Source organism: Manis pentadactyla, chromosome 3, assembly GCF_030020395.1.
Source record: "Manis pentadactyla isolate mManPen7 chromosome 3, mManPen7.hap1, whole genome shotgun sequence".
NCBI classification, from domain to species: domain Eukaryota; kingdom Metazoa; phylum Chordata; class Mammalia; order Pholidota; family Manidae; genus Manis; species Manis pentadactyla.
The window spans coordinates 128,385,550-128,410,028 of NC_080021.1; the positions used below are offsets into that span (position 1 = coordinate 128,385,550).

At 39.3% G+C, this 24,479-nt stretch overlaps 1 protein-coding gene across 7 annotated transcripts in view; it reads right to left on the reverse strand.

Annotated features, from left to right (window-relative positions):
• ZNF484 (zinc finger protein 484) overlaps window positions 1–24,479 on the reverse strand; it is a 214,710-nt gene that overhangs the window by 28,608 nt on the left and 161,623 nt on the right. For 4 of the 7 annotated variants that reach the window (XM_057498434.1, XM_036896905.2, XM_036896900.2 and 1 more), the window contains exon 2: window positions 4,696–4,802. In XM_057498434.1, the coding sequence (XP_057354417.1) occupies window positions 4,696–4,698 (3 nt within the window). In that variant the 5' untranslated portion in view covers window positions 4,699–4,802. Of the gene's footprint in view, window positions 1–4,695; window positions 4,806–6,536; window positions 8,768–24,479 lie in introns of those variants that run through there. The other 3 variants (XM_036896902.2, XM_036896907.2, XM_057498433.1) reach the window with 2 other exon arrangements.

A 24,479-nucleotide genomic window follows, 5' to 3' on the forward strand; every position in this document is an offset into this window, starting at 1 on the left:
CTTGCTAATGCTTTCTTCTCTTATTGATATAGCACAGGAAAGTCAGGAACAGTTTGCCTTCACATGGGAAGGCCGGCAGTGGATATTCACTGTCCTTCCACAGGGATACTTCCACAGTCCCACCATCTGTCACGGACTTGTAGCCCAGGACTTGGCCACATGGAAGAAACCACAAGTGGTGCAACTGTATCACTACATTGATGATATCATGCTCACATCTGATTCTCTTGCAGATTTAGAAGGGGCAGTTCCTAGAGTGCTGCCACATCTACAGGAGACAGGATGGGCTGGGAACAGCACCAAGGTTCAGGGACCTGGTTTGTCTGCAATGTTCTTGGGGGTTGTCTGATCATGAAAAAGTAAAGTTATCCCAGAAGCACTTATAGACAAGGTCCAGGCTTTCCCCACCCCTACCACTGTGGCAGTATTACAAGAGTGTTTGGGTTTTTTGGGCTACTGGAGAGTGTTTATTCCATGCTTGGCACAAATTCTAAAGCCTTATTCCAGTTGGTACGAAAGGGCATCAGGTGGGACTGGGATGACATATGTGCAGCTGCTTTTACTGCTGCTAAGTGAACAGTCAAGGCTGTGCAGGCCTTGAGTGTAATGGACTCATCAAGGCCCTGTGAGCTAGATGTTCATGTAACTGAAGATGGTTATGGATGGGGTCTTTGGCAGTGGCTTGAATGGACATACCAACCTATTGGATTCTGATCTCAGCTATGGAAAGGAGCAAAGGTCCGGTACACCTTGATAGAAAAGCAACTGGCTGGTGTGTACAACACCCTGCTGGCTACAGAGCCTATCACTGGAATAGCTCTGATCAAGGTAATAACCACCCATCCCATTGAGGGGTGGGTGCAAGACTGGATCCGAAGGCCACGGAGTGGCATGACACAGATGCCTACACTGGCCAAATGGGATGCATATTTACAGCAGTGTAGCACCCTCTCTACTAGCCCCTTAGTGGAGAACTCCAATGCTTACTGGGGCCAGTGACGTATACCAGTAGAAAGCAGGAAGAATTTGCTTTTGAGTCATTGGTGGTCAAGAGTCCTTATCAGGAGGGAAAAGTCCCAGTATATACCTGAAGATGCTTGGTACACAGACGGCTCCAGTTGTGGGCAGCCCCCAAAGTGGAGGGCTGTGGCATTCCTTCCTAAGACTGAGACAATGTTGATGGAGGATGGAGGGGGAAGAGCAGCCAATGGGCTGAGTTGTGGGCCATATGGCTCATGATCACCCAGGAGCCCTCCCCTATACTTGTCTGTACTGACAGCTGGGCCATCTATCATGGCCTGACCCTGTGGCTAACGACATGGTACCATGCCAACTGGATGATGGCTGGTCACCAGCCCCTTTGGGGGCAAAAGTTGTGGCAAGACCTATGGGCCTCTGGTCAGACTAAGACAGTTACCATGTATCATGTGACTGGCCATTTGCCTTTGGCATCACCAGGGAATGATGAAGCAGACATAGTGGCCCTGGTGTACTGGCTAGAAGGAAAGCCTGCCTCTGATGTGGTCCAATGGTTACACCACTGGGGCAAAAGACAATGTGGGCTGTAGCCCATTGGTGGGGCTTGCCAGTGACCTTTGAAGAAGTCAGCAGAGCTCAAAAGGAGTGCCTTGTGTGCTCTAAGAGGGACTTACACCAAGTCCTGCAGCAACATGGGACAATAGTAAAGGGGCCGATACACCTTGTCAGGTGGCAGATAGACTACATTGGGCCTCTGTCCATATCAGAAGGATATCAGTATGCCATGACTTGGGTGGACACAGCTACTGGCCTGTTGGTTGCTTTTCCTGCATGTCATACCACCAGGAGGGGCCTACAGCATCTCTTTGCAGCCTATGGCAGCCGCAAGTGACTGAGAATGATCAAGGCACCCATTTTACTGGACATGCATTTCAAGAATGTGTGCAGCAATTAGGAATTAAGTGGAAGTTTCATGTACCATATAATCGTACAGGGCAGGCAAGATAGAGGTACAATGGTTTGTTGAAATCTGGCCTGAAGACGGACACAAATAGTCTATGAGGGTGGTCAGTTCACTTATGGACAGTGCTACGGCATTGGAATGAGAAGCCCCAAAAAGGAGCCCTGAGCCCTATGGATATGCTAACACACCTTGCTGCCTCTCCTGTACAACTGTGTATGCAAATCAAAGAGGCATTATTGAAGCCAGGATATGGCCAGCAGAACAACATCCTGCTGCCAGCCACAACTGCATTAAACTCTGGAGACACTGTTGAATGGACGTGGCCCTGGACATTTCAACACATTGACCAGTGATGGCTGGCCCTTCTGGCACCTTGGGGAAAAGGCCTGTGTATTGCTGGATTCACAGCAGAGTGGTCCCCAAAGATCAGAGTAGTGTACCTAAAATGTCCTGGAGGTAAGAGCATCTTGTGGGGAAATTGTGTTTTATTTTTATGGCCAGTGCATGTACCTCCTATAGCCCTATATAGTGACACATCTGTAACTCCCACAGGGAAGGGGGTGAAAGTCTGGTATTCTACACCAGGACATGATCTAATTCCTGCCACTATCCTATCACAGGACCATTCCCTTGCATGCATCCTACCTAATGGACAAGATTTGCCTATGCTGGTGTCATTAAAACATGAATCTTATCGCTCTTAAGGTTATTTTCCTCTACAGTCCCTGTGGACTGGACCTGCCCCCTGGCTGCAGCTACCGCGTGATGATTACAATGAACTCCCATTCAGCTACTGCCTGCCTGTGGAATGGGTAAGCTTTGGACTAGATCTTCATAGGACTTTGAACCTAGCTGAATTCTCTGGCTTCAGGATTATCATGATTTCATGGCTGTTGTGACTGTGTGTTATTAGTCTAGTTATAGTGCTCCAGTTTTCTCCACAGGGGTCACTGCAGAAGATGGGGAGTGAGTAGACTGTGAGGCGAGATTTCTGGAGGGGTGGGCTGTGGGTAAAACTGAAGTATTTCTAGAATCTCTCACCTGGCCCTGTGCATCTACATATCAATAGGTGTTTCCAAGCGTGGAGAGAAGTAGTCCATGTCTGTATCAACAGGTGATTACAAGGATGGGGGGAACGAGTGTACAACTGGAGTGGAGAGGTTTGGTGAGGTCCCTTTCTGCAGCCGATCATGAGAGACACAGGCAAGCAGAAGTGGATGCCTGCTTGTAAGAAATAAATGAGTTTCTCCCACTTTATTTCTCCCTTTGACTGATTTCGGTTTCAAAGCTATTTTGCCCTGGGCTGGGAAAATATTTTCCACTTGGAGTTACAACGGGACCGGGCCCATGGTCCAGAGAAGGAGGGAGCTTTTCCCGGCCAGGAGCCCTGTTCCTCCTAACATGTGGTGTGTCCACTGACCTGCGGTCTGTCAGGTCTTCTGCGTGGTCACTTGGGGAGTAGTAATTGACTAGTTGGAGGATCCCCACTACAACTGACTACATTAGGTATAAAGCTATTAAAAGACAAAAACTCCACTGTGCCATATAAATACATAATACCCACTTAAAATTTTTTATTATTTTGCACTTTTTAGCAATTGCTTTAACTGACACACATTCACACTTTATCTTACTTACATAGAAACATAAAACTAAGTCTTAAAATAAAAACGGATGCCTATTAACATGATAAAAAAGTGATTTTAAAGCAGCTTTATTAGAGTAAGTGCTTTAAGTGAGACGTATATTCTGATAACCATATTGCCTACAATAAAGGCCATAATATATTTGTGGTCCAATGTGAAGTGCCCTAAATTTAGTGAAAACACAAAGGAAAGCAAAAGGGAATAAAAAAAACAGAAAAGCACAAATAATAAGGAAGGCAATAAAGAAATAGGGAAGCATAATACTAATAGTGTTAACACTTTTGGTGTATTTTTCTTACATGCCGACAAATATTTTTTGTTCATAATGTAAATTCAATTTCCTGAGAATTCACTCACAGAAGTTTCAACCTCAGTTTTGGCTCGGAAAATGCCAGGGTGATGCCCTGTCACCATGCATATAGTGTTTTGAAGTTTCCTATTATTTATATAGCAAGATAACATTCCATTTTCTACACTTCTGTTTAGCATATGGAAAAGAAACATAGGCCTCAAAGATATGCTTACAAATATAAATAGAATATTCACAATGGAGCATGAATAAGCCATTATTATCCCTATTCTTCCTCAGTGGGTGCTAGCAAGAGAATCAAGTCAGGCACAGTAAGAAATAAACTAAGAGTTATAGTTAAAGAATATTCAAAGCCTAACCTTTTAAAATGCTTCTTATTCTGTTAATTTTCTTGTCCAAATAGAGATCATTTAATAATCTGGGATAATGTACTGAAGCAATGTATACATGTGGTAGGAAAAAAAAATTCAAGATAAACAAAAGGACATGAACAATTCTAAGGCCTTCAATACTTGGATCTGGAAATGACTGTACAGAGTTGAGACACTCTTAAGTCAGGGGTAACTTCTTTCAGTGCCCTGAGGACTGTACTGACAGAGGCCCAGCAGGGCCAGAGTGACAAAGTGATTAACTTACTCATGTCAGATACACTCTGGAGGTTCCAATGTGAGCCAGTCTGCTTATTTGGAATTTTATTTCCTTCCTCAAGACACCAGTCATAAAAGTGTAAGTATTTTATTAAATGAAAATCCAAAGAGATTCACCAAGTACGAATAGGAGGGAAAAGGCAGACTCACCATCTCTGCACCAAGCCTTGCAAACCCAGGGCTGAGGCTGCTGGACAGCTCCCAGGAGCTGCTGAAGGACGCAGGAGGCAAGAACGCGAAGGGAGCACTGCAACCATCTGCTAGGGGGAAACACCATGATACAGTTAACACACAGGCTGCAGCTGAGGGAGAAATAAGCAATAACAAAAAAAGAAATACATGGAGACCTAGGGGAAAGATCCTTCTTGTTTTAAATTAAAAGGTTTGAACATGTGTACTGCAGAGTAATTTGCACAGAGTAAAATGCACCCTTTAAAAAAGCGTGCACAGCTCTATTAGTTTTGACGAACACATGCGACCATGTAACCTCCACCATAATTAGGAAGCTGAACAGTCCATCAGCCCTCAGGATTCGCTCATGTCCTGCATTTTCATGCTTCTGCAAGGTGTCTGGGTGCACCACCAACCTGCAACCACTTTCTGCTAAACCTGGTGCTCAGGTACTTCGGGTGCAGACACAGGAGTGTGAATGCTGTGTCTACACCTTACTGTGCTTAGGAAAGCTCAGGGCACTCTGAAGAAAACCTGTGTGGTGGCACACAAGGCTTGGAGACTGTGCACATGTTCAGATCAGTTACCTTCATGAAGCTGGACCCATAAAGGCATCATCTGTAGTGGGGAACTAGAAGACCCCAAGCTCTGATCTCTCCTGAAGGAATTGCTGGGAGGTAATGCCCATGAGGGCCGAACGCCCCTCCTTGGGGCTGGTGGCTCTAGTCTCCTGGGAATTTCCCTGCCTTTCCAACCCAAGGCCCCTGTACCTCACCGTCAGCCAGGGATGATCCCCTGTTGCTTGTGTTCTGGTGTAAATGAAGTGCTGGGGACTGGGGAGTATTTGGTCCAGATAAACTCACTTGTCATCCTTCCATGAGCACCCCCAGAGCCCTGCTGTCCTGGTGGCCACAACTGTGAGCCTGAGGAGGCCCTGGGTCTACTCCACCTCGGGGAGCTCCTCTCTTTATAATTGTGGGGGTGACATCTGTGTTCTTTAGTCTAATCCTGTGCTTTCTTTACTAAGATACTACTGTTTTCTCATTCAGGCAGCTATCCTTTCTTATTTTCTAGTCTACTTATTGACTTATTAATTTTAAGCATATGTTTTATGTCACATGTTAGGATAGTTTTGTGGGAGAGGAACACTACACCTTGGAAATATCTTTATAATATTCTGCATATTCTGTAAGTACCCTTTTCTTTGGGATCAACTTGTCAGGTTCACTGAAGGAAAGAAACATACAGAATTAACTATATTGTTATGATTCAATAAAAACTCAGCTATGTTTAATGAGATAAAGATGCAGCCCAAAGTCTTTCCTGCTGACTTGTTAGAATACATTCATGATATGAGGCACAACAGAGAGAAAATTTAGTGCACAGAATTGTCTGAATGAAAATGATTTCATATAAAAATACTGGAATTATAACAGCTTTTTAAAAACAGGTCAATGTCATTAAGATGGTAACATGTCTTAAGACTTGACAACAGAAAAAACCAACAGCTCATTGTGAAACATTTACTCCATAATATGGGAAACAGTACTTCACTGCTTAGTAAAACACACAAAATATTTGATACAGAAACATTTTTCTACATATTCCCTACAAGTGACAATGACAATGTTACATATATGTGGGTGAGTCAGACAGTAATACGTGTGATATTAACATGTAAAAAAATAGCATAATCCAGCTTAGAAACTACATTTAACACGCTTGCCACAAGGAGCACCTGTTATTTTCTAAATGTAATCATGCAAAATAAAGGTCTGCCCTGTCTCTGGCCTTCTTAAATATCCCCCTCCAGTGTTTACCTGACAGTGACTGCAGCCTGTCTTCATCTCCCCAGGGACATGCTGTCTGGGTAATACAAAGCAGTGATGATTCTCAGGGTACGGCAGATACACTATGTAGTGGGCTAAGAAATACTAATACAACTTGCTAAAGATTTTACTTAAATTTTCTAAAAGGATGTACAAACATTGAAGAAGCTGAGATGCAAGAAAGTGGCTAAGCCTGTACTCCATCTTTGGACAACAGGCCCACACACCATGAAGTGGTCAGGGCAGACTCCAAGAAGGACAGACGACACCAGTGAGGGACTACTGCCTTAAGCTCATCTGTCTGATGTTATTTCCTTCTATTTTTGGTTACTTTGCAAAAAATCTCCCATTTTTGCTGGCAGAATAAATCCATGAATATCTTTTAAAGTGGTATTCAAATGTTTCACATAGAAACTACTTGATATAATAGAAAACATTCTAACTACACTCACAGTGCTCACGCACCGCAGTATCTGTCCCACACTATGGCGCTGGGCTTTTCATGTGTCCCTGAGATGCCTGGCTGACATGTCTCCCTCCCTGGGGAAGGATGCGCTCCTTGAAGGCTAAGTAGAAAAAGAGGGAAACAAATAACAAAACTGATTTCTATACAGCACTAAGGAGCCCAGTGACCCTGGAGGCACCAGCAGAGGTGACCCAGTAGCACCAGTGACTCTCTGGCAAAGAGGAGGGAAGTGAGGAGTGGAAGCCTACCTGGCCCCACAGGCCACAGCTGGGGGGTCTCCTTGCTCTTTAGTGCTGCCTGGTCCTCTGGAGCCAGACACCTGACCAGGGAGGGAAAGGCAGAGGAGGAGGGCAGAGAAGCAGCAAGTCACCCGTTATTCCCTCCTGTCAGCCCTGCGAGTCAGCAAGAGGCCCACTCTGGCCTCAGAGACTCCCTCCCTTGAGGCTCCCCCTACCAGGGCTACAGGCATACCCGAAGCCTCCAGGGCCGGACACAAGCCTCCCCACTCTGCTGCCAGCCCTGTTTCCTCGTCTTTTTGAGCGCTCTCTCAAATGCAGCCACTGAGCAGCTCCCTTAAGAGAACCCCAAAATTTGTGCTATAGTGCCACCTGCTGGAAAATGAAAGAAAGTCCTTTAACTGCCAAACTTGGACGGTGTACAAAGAAAGCTTTATCTAAATAAAAAAGGTGTTGGCTACTTCAAATGTACCAGCAAAGGCACATGTCATCAAACACCGTGAAAAGTCATGGTAGTGCACTGTCACAAAAAGAAAAAGAGAATTCTCCAGCAACCAAACACAAAGATACAGAAGATTGCAATCTGATGAAGAATTCAAAACAGCTGTTAGGAAGAAATTAAATGAACAAGAAAACTCCGAAAGAATTAAATGAACCCAGGAATAAAATGAATGAACAGAAGGGGTACTTTACCAAAGATAGAAATTTTTAAAAAGAACTAAACAAATTCTGGGACTAAAGAACTCAATAAATCAGATGAAGAATGAATTAGGAAGCACTGGAAATAGAGCAGATCATATGCAAGAGCAAATAGCCAAGTTCGAAGATGAGAATCTAGATACGACTCAGGTGGAAGAGACAGAACTAAGAGTTTTTAAAAGGGAACGAACCCTATGGAGAACTATCACATTCCATTAGTTTAGCCAACCGAAGTATAATGGGTATACCAGAAGGAGACAAGAAGGCGGCAGAGAGTTTATTTAAAGAGATAATAGCTGAGACCTTCCTAAACTTGGGGAAAGAATTGGATATACAAATCCATAAAGCTAACAGATCACCTTATCATTCCAACACAAAAGGCCTTATCCAGAGCACATTATACTAAAGCAGCCAAACATCAATAATAAAGAAATAATCCTAGAGGCAGCAAGGGTAAAAAAAGAAAGTAACCTACAAAGGAACTCTTCCCCCCTTAGGCTATCAGCAAATTTCTCAGCAGAACCTCTACAGGCCAGGAGAGAATGAAATGACATATTCAAAGTATTCCAAGATAAAAACTGCCAACCAAGAATACTCTATCCAACCATAAGAAGAAAACAAGTCCTACCATTTGCAACAACATGGAGCTAGAGAGTATTATGCTCAGTGAAATAAGCCATGCGGAGAAAGACAAGTACCAAATGATTTCACTCATCTGTGGAGTATAAGAACAAAGAAAAAACTGAAGGAACAAAACAGCAGCACACTCACAGAACCCAAGAATGGACTAACAGTTACCAAAGGGAAAGGGACTGAGGAGGATGGGTGGGAAGGGAGGGAAAAGGGGGGGAAAAGGGGCATTACGATTATCAGACATAATGTAGGGGTGGGGGGCCCAGGGAGAGCTGTATAACACAGAGAAGACAAGTAGTGATTCTATAGCATCTTACTATGCTGATGGACAGTGACTGTAATGGGGTTTGTGGTGGGGACTTAATGATGGGGGGAGTCTAGTAACTATAATATCGCTCATGCAATTGTAGATTAATGATACCAAAAAAAAAAAACCAATAAAAGAAAAAAAAAGAATACCTGATCCAGCAAAGTTATGCTTCAGATATGAAGAAATAAAGTCCTTTCTGGGCAAACAAAAGCTGAGAGTTTCATCAAGAAATACTGAAAGGTGATCTTTTCTGAAATGAAAAGACAAAAGTACACAAAACTCTGAATAAGGTGAGAGAATCAGAAAACTGTAATTCTATTTAGAATGGGGTATTGAACTCTTACTAAAAGCATAAAGATTGAAGTAAAAAGCATTAAAAGTAACTATAGTGACTACAATTTGGTAACAGACTCAAAGTATATAAAGTGATAATTTCTGAAAGCAAAAATAGTGACAGAAATAGTGACAGAAAAAAAAAAGACAGAACCTGTATAGGCAAATGAAGATACAAGCTAACAACACAAAAAGGATTATTTTACTTATGAGACTCTTCATGCTAACCTCATGGTAACCACAAAATAAAATCTAAAGCAGAGATATGAAACATGAAGAAAGGGGAAACTGAGCAAATCATCATGCAAAGCCAATTTTAAAGGTAGGCAGAAACTTAAGGTGGATGAAAACATAAGGAAAAGTGGAGATAGAAAACAACCAGAAAACAAAAGTTAAAATGGCAGTATTAAGTCCTTACATATCAATAATTACCCTAAATGTAACTGCATTGGAATCACCAATCAAAAGGCATAGAGTCCCTACATGGATTAATAAACAAGGCTCAATTATGTGCTGCCTTCAAGATACTCATTTCAGCTCTAAAGACACACAGCTCTAAAGGCTATCTAAAGATAGCCTCAAAGTGAAGGGATGGAAGATAATACTCCAAGCAAATGGTATCCCAAAAAGCAGGTGTGGCCATACTTACATGAAACAAAATAAACTTCAGGTCAAAAAAGGTAACAAGAGATAAAGGGGTAAATATATAAAAAAAACACAACAATCAAATATATACGCTCCAAAAATGTAAGTACTGAAATGTATTAAGCAAATGCTAACAGATATTAAGAGACAAACTGACAACAATAACAGTAGGGCACTTCAATATTCAATACCTCACTATCAGTAACTGCTAGATTGTCCGGACAAAAAGTCAACAAAAACATGCTGGAATGGACATGTTTTAGGACAAATTAACAGGTATAGACAGAACATTCCATCCAACATCAGATACACATTTTCTCAAGTGCACATGCGATATTCTACAGGACAGATCATATGATAAACCACTAAATAAATCTTAGCAAATTTAAGAAGACTGAAATCATTCCATTTACCATCTTTTGATTACAATGGGATGAAATAAACAAGAGGAAAGTGAGAGATCTACAACTATGTGGAAATGAAACAATACATTTCTAAACAACCAATGGATCAAAGAAATAAACTACAAAATGATCTCAAAACAAATGAAAATATGTCAAATTTTGTGGGATGCAGCAAAGGCAGCTCTGAAAATTTATAGCAATAAATGCATATATTAAGAAATCAGAAAAGATCTCAAATATACAACCTAACTTTATACCTCAAGGGACTAGGAAGAAAAGAACAAATAAACTCCAGTTAGTAAAAGGGAAGAAACACCAATCATAAGAGACTACTGTGAATAATTAATTATATGGCAAAAATTTATATAACCTAGAAGAAATGCACACATTTCTAGAAACAACCTACCAAGACCAAATCAGGAAGAAACAGAAAATCTGAACAAACCAATAACAAGCCAAGAGATTGAGTCAGTAATCAAAAAACTCCTATCAGAAGATTCCAGAACCAGACAGCTTCACTGGTGAATTCTACCAAACATTTAAGGAAGAATTAACATCAGTCCTCCTCAAACTCTTCCAAAATCTCAAGAAGAGGGAACACTCCCAGACTCATTCTATGAAGCCAGCATTACCTTAATATCAAAACAATGAAATCACAAGAAAACTACAGACCATTATCCTTGATGAATATAGATGCAATAGTTCTTAACAAAATATTAACAAACTAATTTCAAGAAAACAATTAGACACCAAGACCAAGTGGGACTTATCCCTGGGATGCAAGGATGATACAACAAATACAAACCAATGAAACTAAATCATCACATCAATAAAATATAAAAATGTAAAGATAAAATCTTTTAATAGAGATAAAAATCACATGATCGTCTCAAAAGGTACAGATGGTGCATTTCACAAAATACAACATCCTTTCATGACAAAAACCCTTAACACTGGGTATAGAAGGAACAAACTGAGACAGGGACCATGGGCTTACCCAGAGTAGGGATTTGCTTTGGCCTCCAGGGGGGACCCAGCTTATTTTTTTTACTTTTCCTCCTCCAGCCCAAATCAAGTGATTTGCAACCTCGGCAAACAAGCCCAAAACAACTTAGTAAAAACAGGAAGGATTCCATTTTAAAAATAAGATTGCATTTTAAAACCCAATTAGTTAAAAAGTAAGTTTCTTAACATACTCTTTAACAGACAGACAATAATGCAGCCCACCTTGGGAGCAAAGCAGGCAGTCTTTAGTGATATGCTCCCAGGCCAGGAAACTGCTATCCTGGGAGGAAACCAGAGCAGTAAATTTCTTGTAAATAACCAGGAAGACTAATAACAAACTTAATGTCTCTTCAAAGATAAACATTTTGGGATCACTTAGCAGGTGTGCACCCCTAGCCCTTTGTCTCTCAACCACCTATAAATCCCCTAGACAACAGCACCACCCTGGGGCTCCCTGGTCACCTCCTGGCCTGAGCCAGGAGCTCTGTCCTCTCACTTTTATCTCTAAATAAAAGACTCTCTGCCTTGCTCTCGTACCTTGAGTGTTTGCGAAGTTCATTCTTGACTCTGCAAACAAGAACCACCGCATCAAAACCTCAACAAAAAAGGGTCATGTATAACAAACACCCACAGCTAACATTATACCTAATGGAGAAAAAAGTGAAAACATTTCCTCTAAGATCAGGAACAAGACAAGGATGCCCACTCTCATCTCTCCTATTCAATATAGTACTGCAACTCCTATTTAGGGCAATTTGGCAAAACAAAAAGGCATCCAAATTGGAAGGAAAGAAGTAAAATTGTTGCTATTTGCTGATGACAGTTTACATAGAAAGACCCCAAAAGTCAATAAAAAAACTGTTGGAATTAATGATTTCACTAAGGTGGAAAGACACAAAATCAACATACAGAAATCAATTGTCCTCCTTTAAAATAGTGATTAAAGACCAGAAAAAAATGAAGAAAACTATCCCATTCACAATAGCATCAAACACAGTAAAATATTTATGAATAAATTAAATCAAGGAAGTGAAAGATCAATAAAAACTACAAGATGTTTTTTAAAAAAAATCAAAGACATACAAATGGAAAGACATCCTATGTTCAAGGATCAGAAGAACTAATATTGTTAAAATGGTCATATTACCCAAAGCCATCTACAGATGCAACACAATCCCCAATGAAATGTCAAAGACATTCTTCACAGAAATAGCAGAAACAATCCTAAAATTTCTGTGTAAGCACAAAAACCCAAATAGCCAAAGCAATCTTGAGAAAAAGGAACAAAACTGTAGGTGTCATACTTTCTGACTGAAAACTATGCTGCAAACTATACTACATAATAACAAAAACAGTATAATACTGGCATGAAAATAGAAACTTAGACAAAATATAGAGCAGAACAGAGAACTCCAAATGAAGAACAGAATAGAAAGCACAGAATTAAATTCTGATACAAACTGTCAACTACTATTTGATGAGGAAACCAAGAATACCCAATGGGAAAAGAATGGTCTCTTCAACTAACAGTGCAGGGCAAACTAGAGACACACATTCAGAGCAATGAAAGTGGGCCCTTATATCACACCACTCACAGAAATTAACCCAAAATGGAACAAAGACTTAAACGTAAGACTTGATATCATAAAACTCTCAGAAGAAAACATAGGAATGAAGCTTATATGTTACATTGGTCTTAGCAATGATGTTTTGTCCAAGACACCAAAAGCACAAGTAACAAAAGCAAAAGATCAAGAAATGGGACTTCATCAAACTCAAAGGCTTCTGCACAGTAGAAGAATTTAAAATGAAGACAGCCTATAAATGGGATGAAATTTTTGCACACCCATGTATCAGAGAAGGGGTTAATATCTGAAATATTTAAAGAATTATAAAACTTAGTAACAAAAAAAACCAATCTGATTTAAAAACTGGCAGAACCAAACAGACATTTTTCCAAAGAGAACATGAAAATGGCCAACAGACCATGAGACAATGCTCAACATCACAAATTATCAGGGGCACTGCAAATAAAACCCATAATGAGATACCACCTTACACCTGTTAGAATGGGTATCATCAAGAAGACAAAGGACAAGTGGTACTGGTAAGGATATGGTGAAAAGGGAACCCTTGTATGTGTTGGTGGGAATGTAAATTAGTCCAACCACTATGGTAAACAATATGGAGGGTCCTCAAAAATTTCAATAGAAATCTGCCATGCAATCCAGCAATTCTACTTCTGGGTATATCCCAGAATTCCATTTCCTTATGACCAAAGGAAGTGAACACAGGAATTCAATGAGATGTTTCAATAAGCAGTCCCATGCTTATCATAGCATTATTCACTATAGCCAAGATATGGAAATAACCTAAGTGCCCATGAGTAGATGAATGGATAAAAAAAGATGGGGTGTAATATGCACAATAGAATATTATTCAGGCAGGAGAAAGGAAAATATACTGCCACTTGCAACAACATGGATGGACCCTGAGCACATTATGCTAAGTGAGGTAAGTCAGAGTCAGACAAGTACTGTATGATATCATGTATATGTGGAATCCAGAAAAGTCACACCTGTGGAAAAAATAAAATAAAAAATGGAGAGTAAAATGGTGTACAAACTTGTAACAAGTACTAAATAAGCCATAGAGGTCTAAAGTAAAGCACATCGAATGTAGACAATATAGTACTAAATGTAATGTGATAGTTATAATGGCAACCATATTCCAATAGTAAATGTATCAAAGTAATACACTGTACACCTTAATCCTACATGTCAAATTTATACAATAAAATAATAAATATATAAATATAAAAAAAAAGATGCTCCAAAATGCCTCTTTATTTCCTGGGATGCCCTTGTGTAATTCCTACTCCCGTGTGGGTAGGACCTGTGACTTGCTTTTAACCAACCACATGAAGTTGAGATGATGGCATATATGTAACTACATGGAAATGAATATATAATTACATAAAATTGTAAAGCCCGTGATTTGTAAAGTATCCATCTTTCTTGCTGGCTCTAAAGAAGAAAGTCACCATGTAGGGAAACCCCATGTGTCAAAGAGCTATGAGCAGCCAGCCGCAAGGAGCTGAGGGGACCCCAGCCAAACATCAGCAAGAAACTGATGCTCAGTTCTACAGCCATAAGGAAATGAATTTTGCCAACAGCTTCAATGAGTTTGGAAACAGATTCTTCCCACTGAGCCTCAGTGAGATGGCAGCCTAGCTGATACCTTAACTGTATCCTTGAGACCCCAAACAGAGCCCCCTCAAAGCTGTGCCTGGACTTCCGACATGAAGAAACGGTGGGATAATAAATGTGTGTTGTTTTAAGCTGCTAAAGAAATGATTTCTGTAGACACCAGATATGACTGAGAATTTAAAAATAATAATTTGAAGACATTATAACCAATGTTATTACAAACCTAGCTATAGCTTTAAGAAACAAGCAAATGTGAACTTTTGCTAAAGAGCAATGAATACTACTTCCTATGTAACTCTGAGATTTGACAGGATAAGTATCCGAACCAGAATACCAGGCATGAGAAGGGTATAGAGTCTTCTAAGACTTATTACACAGGGACGGAAAGAGGGTTGTATGTCAAATTTGTAACATCTCAGAGAGACGTCATGCCCTCGAAGGCCAATGTAGACTGGAGAGCATATGGGAGCAAAAGAAATGGAAGAGAACTTAAGTAATCCTGAAGTTAACAGGCAACAGATATACTCTAGAAACATTAGTCCATCAGCATGACTGACATCAGCCAGAAGATTTTTTTCAGCGCAAAGTAATAAACCTTCAAAGTATCACTCAGGTTCCTTTGTCTGCATTTGGCTACAAAGCAGTTAGTAAGGGGCAGTGTCAGAATCCTTGGGAAAACAACAATCATGACATCTCAGGATTTACTGTGCCAAGGAGGGAGACCTGAGAATAGTCAGATGTTTATCTGAGACCTCAAAAATGATTTGCAAAAGTCAGGAAGATGGTAAGCATATTCCAATGAAATATGTCTTCTGTGTGAATTTTAACTCTAATAATAATTTCAAGCTCTGTGATATTAGAGATTTGAGATGGTTTTTTAATTTGAAAATAGTATCTGAGAAAAAATGGGAAATGTTACATAATATCACCTCACAGACATCAGAGCACCCACATAAAAAGAGACATTATCATTCCTATCTACTCAGAGGTACATAGGAAGGAGTATTCATTGCTCTTTAGCAAAAGCTCACATTTACTTGTTCCCTTAAAGCTATAGCTAGATTTGTAATAATAATTCAGCAATGTGAAAAGCTATCAGAATGAAATCCAGACCAGATGACTCCAGTGAAGTAGAGAGAAATGGGAGAAGTGGCCAAAGAAAGAGTATTTGTGACCAAAAGGAGCATTAGCACAACTTAAAAGGAAGCAAAGTGAAGGAAGCTAAGGCCCAGAACAAACGAACACTTGCAAAGATTGTTAAAAGCAACCAAAGAAACTTTTCAGTATGCCTGTCAGAAAAACAAGACCAAAGAAGCTGTAGGTCCTCTCTTTGGGCAAAGCTCATAAAGATAAGACGAAAATAGAAATAACTAACTTGTGTTTGGTTTTCACCGTCTGTAAAGAAGGAATTTCAGACGGGAAAATGTAAAACGAATGCCAACAGAAGGAACTGAAGCCCAAGATGGGGGAAGCAGATGTAAGAAATACCTTAGCTGTCAGCAAGTTTGGCTCCTAATCTAAACGCAGATTTCAGAAGGTGGTGACAGAAGTTCTGGGCTAAAGTGCCACATGGACAGGACGGCCTCTGGGGGGTGAGAGGCACAGGCCCTTCTGATGTTCAGGAAAGGGCAGCTTTCATTACCCGTCCTCTGGGTTGTTTGGTGGCTTGCTTATTCGCAGTCTCTATCTAAATAGGATCTAATTCATCAAAAGTAATGAAGTGGTGATTAATTTCACATCACAACTTGACTGAGCTACAAGGTACCCTGGTATTTTGTCAAACATTATTCTGGGTGTTTCTGCAAGGAAGATTTTGGATGACATTAACATTTTAACTGGTAAAACCATTTGCTCTCCATAATGTAGGTGGGCTTGTCCAGTTACTTGAAGGCCTGAACAGAACAAGACGATGAACGCTTGTCGGAAACAGAATCCAGCAGCCTGCCTTTGGGCTTCGCCATAGCACTGGCTGCTCCTGCCCAGCAGCCTCCAAACTCGAACCCTGGCTCTCCCTGGGTCTCCGCCTGCCAAGTCACCCTGCAGATCAGACTTGCCAGCCTCCATAAACACATGAGCCATTTCTTTACAATAAATCTTACACATATATTGTTTTTCCAGAGAACCCTATTACAATGCTATAAAGGAAATCCAGGGAGTGGCACAAAGAAACAATCTGTATATCCAAATGACCTTGACAGATTGGAATGGATGTTTGAATGAATCTAACTACAAGATATTTACTGGGTTCAAATTGCTGGCTGCAAAAGTAAATGGATTTTTAGATCAAAGCTACCTTTTCAGCTTTACCTTTATAATACCAAGCTGAATGCTACAATGCTTTTGACCCATCCAGTCTCATCTTTCCTTGTATTATCATCAGTCTGTGGCATTGATCCCTTTATTCACTCTCTATATATTGAATACCGGTTATAATCCGAACACTATGCTAAGTGCTGGTGGTACAAAATTACCTCTCAAATATATCAGTTTTGTGAAAGTGATGCACTAAAAAAGCACTTGCAATGCAATATGCTCAGTATAATGGGAGAAGTCCAGAGGAGACAGGCTTGGGGAAGGCATCATACAACAGGTGACCTCTGATCTGAAAGCACTGTCCAGGAGAAATCAGGGAGAAAAGAACGTGGATATTTCAGGAACAGCAGCAGGATATGCAACAATTCTGTAGTAGGAAAAGGTGCCCTGCCTGGCAGAAGAAGACTGTATTATGGGGCAGGACAGATGGGACGGTGAATTAGTAACTCAGAAAAAGCTCAAGAGATAGTCAAGACAGCTGATGAATATACTGTTTTTCTGTTTTTAGAAGCTTGAATTTAAGACTGAAAAATCTAATAATGAAATGTAGCATGAAGACAAAACTTGCTTTCCTAACATAAGTGTGTTAAAATTGAAGAAATATGTAGATTTGTTCTACAGACAAGTTGTAGAATCTTCACTCTACTTTCCCGTGGGCCTTGCCTGCCCTTGGCTCCAGAGGCAAACACCATCTCTGTCTCAGGAGGCTGCAGCCTTGGAAGGAAGGTGCCTCCCATGCAAAACATGGACAAGTGGAGTTAATTCAGTAGGACTCATGATCACTTCTGATATAAATCTCTCAAAGTCCAGGTTTTGTTAATAAATGTCTTAAGCTTATTTATAAACATGAAGGATAGCAAACTGTTATTCTCATAATATCTGAAAACTATGCGATATTTTTATTGGCTTCATCTTATTACAATTTTATGAGTATTTGGATTCCTTGAATTGTCATTGGACCATGAGAACAGAGCAGATACATTAGGTGCTTTCTCAAAGCTAAACATCTTTTCCTAAGTTCCAAAATTTTTCCTAACTTTTAGCAATGTTCACAAGTTTTAGGCTCTGAAACACTGTGCTATAAAATTTCACGGCTCAGAAGCATTTTCTTAATATAATTGGTGGACGTTTTCTCTAGTGCTGTACAACAGTTTAAATTAGAGTGTGAATCACACAGAACAAGACAGGCTATTTGAACAGCTTTCTGACATTACACAATAATTTATTTTCTTAATGTTGATGCTATATTATTTTTCTACCAATCTTCTTATAATAAAATCATAAATATCTTAATTACAGTAAAACTCAAGTTATATCACAAGTCTTTAAAATTGGGCCTTATCAAGAATTCAAATATATTTGTTGTTGGAGATATACTCTTCAAAAACCATACACAACTGGAAACCAGCAGTGAACAATTCTTAAAATGTCCTCTGACATAACAGAGGCTTTGCTTATTTTTCTCTTTGTATCTGTGTTAACCGTTGATTCATCTTCAAAGTTAAATTCAGGTCGTAGTCTCCATTCCTTGTGCTCAAAGAGACCAGACCACAGGAACTTGTCACAAGCTGGATTAAATATTGAATGTGCAAGAGGACATCTCCTTTCATGGTTTCCTGAGTGCATGCATGTTGAGACAGGGACCGTGGGTTTAGACAGAGTAGGATGAGGGCCTGGGGTGGGGGGGGAGGGGGGAGGGAGGGGGAAGGGGGAACAAAGCAAGAGAATCCATTGTGGGATTTGCTTTGGCCTGCTGGGGGGCCCAGCTTATTTTTCTGACTTTACCCAGGTGCTTTCCCTCCTCCAGCCCTAATCAAGGGATTTGCAACCTGGGCAATTTAGCAAGCAAGTCCAAAACAATGTAGTAAAAACAGGAAGGATTCCATCTTGAAGATAAGATTGCATTTTAAAGCCAAATTAGTTATAAAGTAAGTTTCTTAACATACGCTTTAACAAACACAATTACTTAGCCCATCTTGGGAGCAAAGCAGGCAGTTTTGACAGATATGCTCCCAGACCAGGAAGCTGCTATCCTGGGAGGGTATCAGAGCAGTAAGTTTCTTGTAAATAAACCCAAACACTCATATGAAACTTAATGTCTCTTCAAAGATAAACATTTTGGGACCATCTCACAGGTGTGCATCCCTAGCCCTTTGTCTCTCAACCGCTTGTAAGTCCCCTAGACAAAGCACCACCCCAGGGCTCTCTTGTCCCCTCCTGGCCTGAGCCACAGCTCTGTCCCTCTTGCTTTATGTCTAAATAAAAGCCTCTGCCTGGCTCTCCTACCTTCTTGAGTGTTTGTGATGTTCATTCTTCAACTCCATTAACAAGAACAAGAACATCATTTTGGTCTTTAAAATTTTTCCAGATTTTTTTTGAATTACAAAAGGCACATTTTTACAGTTGTATAAAGAAAATAATAATTTGCTACCACCACCACCCTGACCCTACTTGAAGTTAACAAATTGGTATACATTTTCCTAATTTTTGCCCTTCTTATATACAAACCCTGTATATGGCAGTGGTGGTAATTTTATTTCGATGTGCTTTACCCTGTACTTTTATCATTCTGCAATTTCATCTTCTCTTATAGTAATGTAACATGTGCATTCCAGTCTAAGCCAGAACATATAGTCCTTCAATTTTCATTTTTAGAAAACAGAGTGAGACAGTAAAAATATAACCACATTTCTCCTGCCAACTTTATAGCACTTTAAGTCCTAAATGGATCTTCTCTTACAAGTATTTTACATCTCTAAAAATGCTTTTCTTTCTTACAATATTTTTTAGGCAATGTAATGTGACACTAATTAAAAATACCCTGTTGCACTCCTCAAAGCCCAGGCAGACTTCACCAAGATGGCTTTATTAAGAGATTTCAAAGTACAGGTAAGGGACCCAACAAGAGATGTGACACCAAAGACAGGCAGTAACAGAAAACCATTACTGCCATTGCCAGAGAGCAATGGGAGGAAAGGCTGTTGTCAGGGCCCCAGAAGGGCAGCCGCTGTCAGAGCCTGGAGGGTGTTGTGAGTGGGGAGGAAACACTGAGCTCTGACTTGTCAATCCCGGCTATCTATGCCAGTGTCTCCCATTAGCCAAACCAACTGCATGTCAGCCAGCAAGGGAGCCCCGCTGGCGGTGGGGCAGGAAGGACAGAGGTGATTCCAAGGCACTGAACATAGGGGCCCATACATCCTGAGAACGGTGACATTTATGAAATGAAAAGTGATCATAAATGTAAAATGTTTATTTTTATTTTGGTGATGAGTGGCTTATAAAGTAGTGTCAGTGTAGAAACCTAAAGCTTTGATCTTATTTGTTTATTTATGTATTTTTCCTATCCTATACTTCTTGTATTTATTTTTTTTTAGTTTAAGAGTCAAAGTAATTGTACCTGTTAGAAATTATACCAGAGCTTTCAAGTCAACTATTTTACTTTTTCTTCTATGGAGATTAACAGGGAAGATTACCTGTGCTGAATATCATAGTTTGAAATGGAGTTTTTCAACCCTTTAGCATCAGGAAGTCATTTGAGTCCACTTAGGTTTCCTACTTTTTCATGGAATACAAAGGTTGATCTTCATTCATATTACAGAAAAAGCTTAACTCTCTCATGACTTTCTGACCTCCATCAGTATTTTTAGGAGAACAATTCTCACCTTTCAGGGCCAATTGGGGAAGGACCTTGACCTCAAATAAAAAGTAAATTATTTTTTAATTAAAACATTATATAATAAAAATTTTTCTGTGAAATCAAGGAAAACCTAATCCTTCCCAACTATATAGTATGTTCAAAAATAAGTAGAGAAATGGTAAACAAGCTGAATTTTTCTTCTCAGGTTCTTGTCAGTAGGTGATTGGGAAGTTAAAAGAGGAGAGAGTAATCATCAATGGCTATTTCACAAATAATTTGCTTAACTGTTTTATTGAGACTGGTTCTATGTAGGGCCCCTGGTTTCATAAGGATGTAGTAGGGTAAGGCACATTAACACTGTTATGTAAAAAAAACACCATAGTTTCTTCTGTATCAAGGAAAACACCCTCTCATAGGCTTTATTTCATATAAGAAGACAACTTTAACCCTAAATCTGTGTCACTCTTGCACATAGAAAGAGTAGGTGGTCCCAGTTAGAATATGATTTTAGAGACTAAAAAACTAGACCCAGACTTCATCAAATCAATTTTCTACCATTGAGGTGTGCTGATAATGAGCATGATATAAAACCTCACAGATTTCATATCTTTTCCTGAAGATAAACTTCAGCATAGGAGAGAGTATCCAAATTGGGGTCCAGGGTAGGGAAAATGAGAAGAGGAAATTACCAAAAGAGGTATATATATCGAGGTGGGAAAGGATGAAGAGAAGAAAGAGGTTGTTAAATGTCAAAAATTAATTTATTCACTTTACAGTTCTGTCCAGAGTGAAAAATCAAAATATAAACGAGATGCGAGGAAATGCCTCTTCAACCAGGCATGGATAAAGTTGTAGAATGTCAAGTTTAAAATGATAGAACCCTATATTTGGGATATTTTTTTTAACTCAGCTGACTTAAGAATATAAGGAAACTTTGTTCCTATTTAAAGGACAAGAACTGATAGAAATGGCTTTGGAAGAATTTTTAGATTTGCCTACATTTTTGTTTCAGATTTCTGAATAGCCTCATGGCAAGTCTGAATTTCTGAGTTTAATGAAAACAGGAAACTGTTTTGCCTTAAGCAGATCCAAGGAACTCAAATCCATCCACAATCAACATTTTGGGTACTGCAGAGCATGCTGCAGGGCCACCAGCAGAGGAGCCTCCCAACGCCTTAAAGAAACACTTTGACCACAAGGCCTGTCAATCTTGCTACAGGAGGAACTACTTGGAGTTCAACTCCTACTGGTAAAACTGGCTATTGTTTGAGCAGACACCGTGAAGGTGCCCTATAGAAATTAGATACAAAAATGCCAATTAGAAAGCAGGCTTTTATATGGAGTGAAATGACCACACTTTCTGCTGTGGCAAATCTAAGCAGGCATGGTGAGGTGGGTAGTATGAGGGGATACTTTGATGTCGTTTCACACAGAAGGTTTCAGATAGTTGGCAAAGGAATGTTTACAATTTCAAATGACTCGGTATAAAAACCTATAAAAATGGAAAACTTGCATTCTCCTTATGAAACAAAATATTTTCAGCTAACTCAAATGTCTAACCAGGCTGTATTCAGGATCTGTGTAGTTTATACTGAACATGCCCACCCTGGTGACAGAAATAAAAAACTGCTGATCACATACAGGATAACTTTCTAAGAATACTAAATTGAGATGCTACAGAGCAACTTAGCATGCATCTCCTGGTCTGAAATTTAAATTACCCTGGGCATAAGGGGAAAACAAAGAAGGTGGGGTAAGCCAAAGTTGAAATGGTAAAATATGTGGCAGCACCTAAGATTTAGGAATACCTGTGATTCAGCAAAATGAGATGGTCTTTGGAGTCAGACTAATAGCTGGAGCTTTTCAAACCAGCTCTTTGCATGCCAGAGCAAGACACCAAATCCTTCTAAACCTTTTTCACATTTTTATAATGAACATAATTATGCCTCTTTTCTGGGTAGTCTGTGAAGATTATTTAAGATTAATGGAAAATGACCACTGCCTATAATACACTACAAGTTCGGTAAATTATTCACATTGTCATTGATTAAAATAAGCCCAAATCCTATTAAGAACTTCTTCAAAGACTGACAGTCATAGGTGCAACATGCTTTCTGGTCACCATGTGTCTTTCCACCCCATATATTAGACTCTTGTTTATCTCTAAAGGATAGTTCAACATATGGTTCCCAGGAAGGGCTATCAATAAATGCTGGTGTTTTGGCCCCCTTGTGTTCCTATAGTTCTTTTTTGTGGCATAATAGAATGAGGCTTTGCCAGAATTATTTCCACAGTATCATTAATACAGTGCACCTTTAGGGGTTCAAGGGTTTTGTGCCAACCCATTTATTTTCTCTAATGCCCAATGTAAATTTATAAAATGTTAATATTCTTCAATAAACATCTAAGCATAATTACAATTAAATACAGATTCACAATTTTGTTAGCACTACTATTTATTTTGTTTCCTATGATTTGTTCTTATTAACTTGTTTCTATCAACAAATCTAACAGACAGAAATCTGTCAAGTGCCTGTTATGCATATGGTGCCTAGTTATACTTGAGGCTTCCTTACACTCGGCTCATCTTCCAAAAAGTGGCAGAGCTATAGAATGTTCTCAAAAGAATGGGTAAATACATGTTAAAGTTCTACATTCTTGAGTAACTTTCACCCTTAAACAGAAATTCAGCTAATTATACTAATCTGATAAAGAGTCATTTTAGACAGTCCTGAAATGTTCTTAAAATTTAAGCTCTGGTTGATGAAATGTCAGAAGTATTGCTCTATTAAGTAAGCCAGTTCATCTTTTTTGTGTATAAGTTAATTCTGATGTATTTTGTTTAATCTTAAAAACTTATATTTTAGTCTACCTTTCAACATATTTTATGGTAAAGGCATAGTTTTATTCACCTATGGGACATGGTTTACTTACTGGGTAACTCTGGGCAAACTACTCTCTTGGCAATATGTAAGAAAAAAAAAAGAAAAAAGTGTAATTTATATGTTAAGGAGAAAAAATAGAATCATACAAAATGCTCAATTAAAAGTAAGAGCCAGAATAAATTGTGAAGGAGGAAAATATTAACAATGAACAAGAGCAACACACAGAAAAAAGTAACAAATGGAACAAATGGTAGGTACTAATAATCCAAGTATGCCAGAGAGGGTGAGGGGGATAAAAGGGCACCAAAATATCAATCACAAGTTAGTCACAGGGATGGTAGAACAGCATGGAGAATACAGCCAATGATTCTGTAACATCTTCCTATGTTGACAGTAACCGCACTAGTGGGGGTGAGGATTTAATAAGATGGATAACTGCTGAGCCACTATGTTGTATACTTAAAACCAATATAAGATTGTGTATCAATAATACTTCAATAATAAAAAAATCTAAGTATATCAATAATAATCATAAATATCAACAGTCTAACTACACCAATTAAAAAATGAGACTGAAACAATGGATCAAAAACAACTCATATATTGTCTACCTGAAAACCACTTTAAATATAAACACTCATATGGGTTAAAAATGAAGAGATGAAAAAAAGATACATCATGCTAACACTAACCAAACAAAAGAAAGCAAGAGTAACTACATTAATTTCATACAGAGCAGACTAGAGAATAACTAAAGTTATTAGGGGCATTGCTTTATAATAAAGAGGTCAATACTCCAGGAAAATGCAACAGCTCTTAATGTGTATGTGCCTAATGAGTGTTAAAATATGTGAGGTAAACATTAATAGAACTTCAGGGAGAAATAGATGAATCCACTATTATAATTGGAGATTTTAACACCCCTCTATGAGAAATGAACAGTTCTAGCAGGCAGAAAAACAGTAAGGGATGGTTAAACTCAATAGCACCACCAATCAATTGGATATTATTGACATCTAAAGACTACTTCATTCAACAACAGCAGACTGAACATTCTACTCAAGCTTACCTGGAACATATTCATCAAGCTTACCAAGCTAGATGAATATCTGTGCCATTAAAAACACTTTAACAAATGTAAAAGACATAAATCATACAA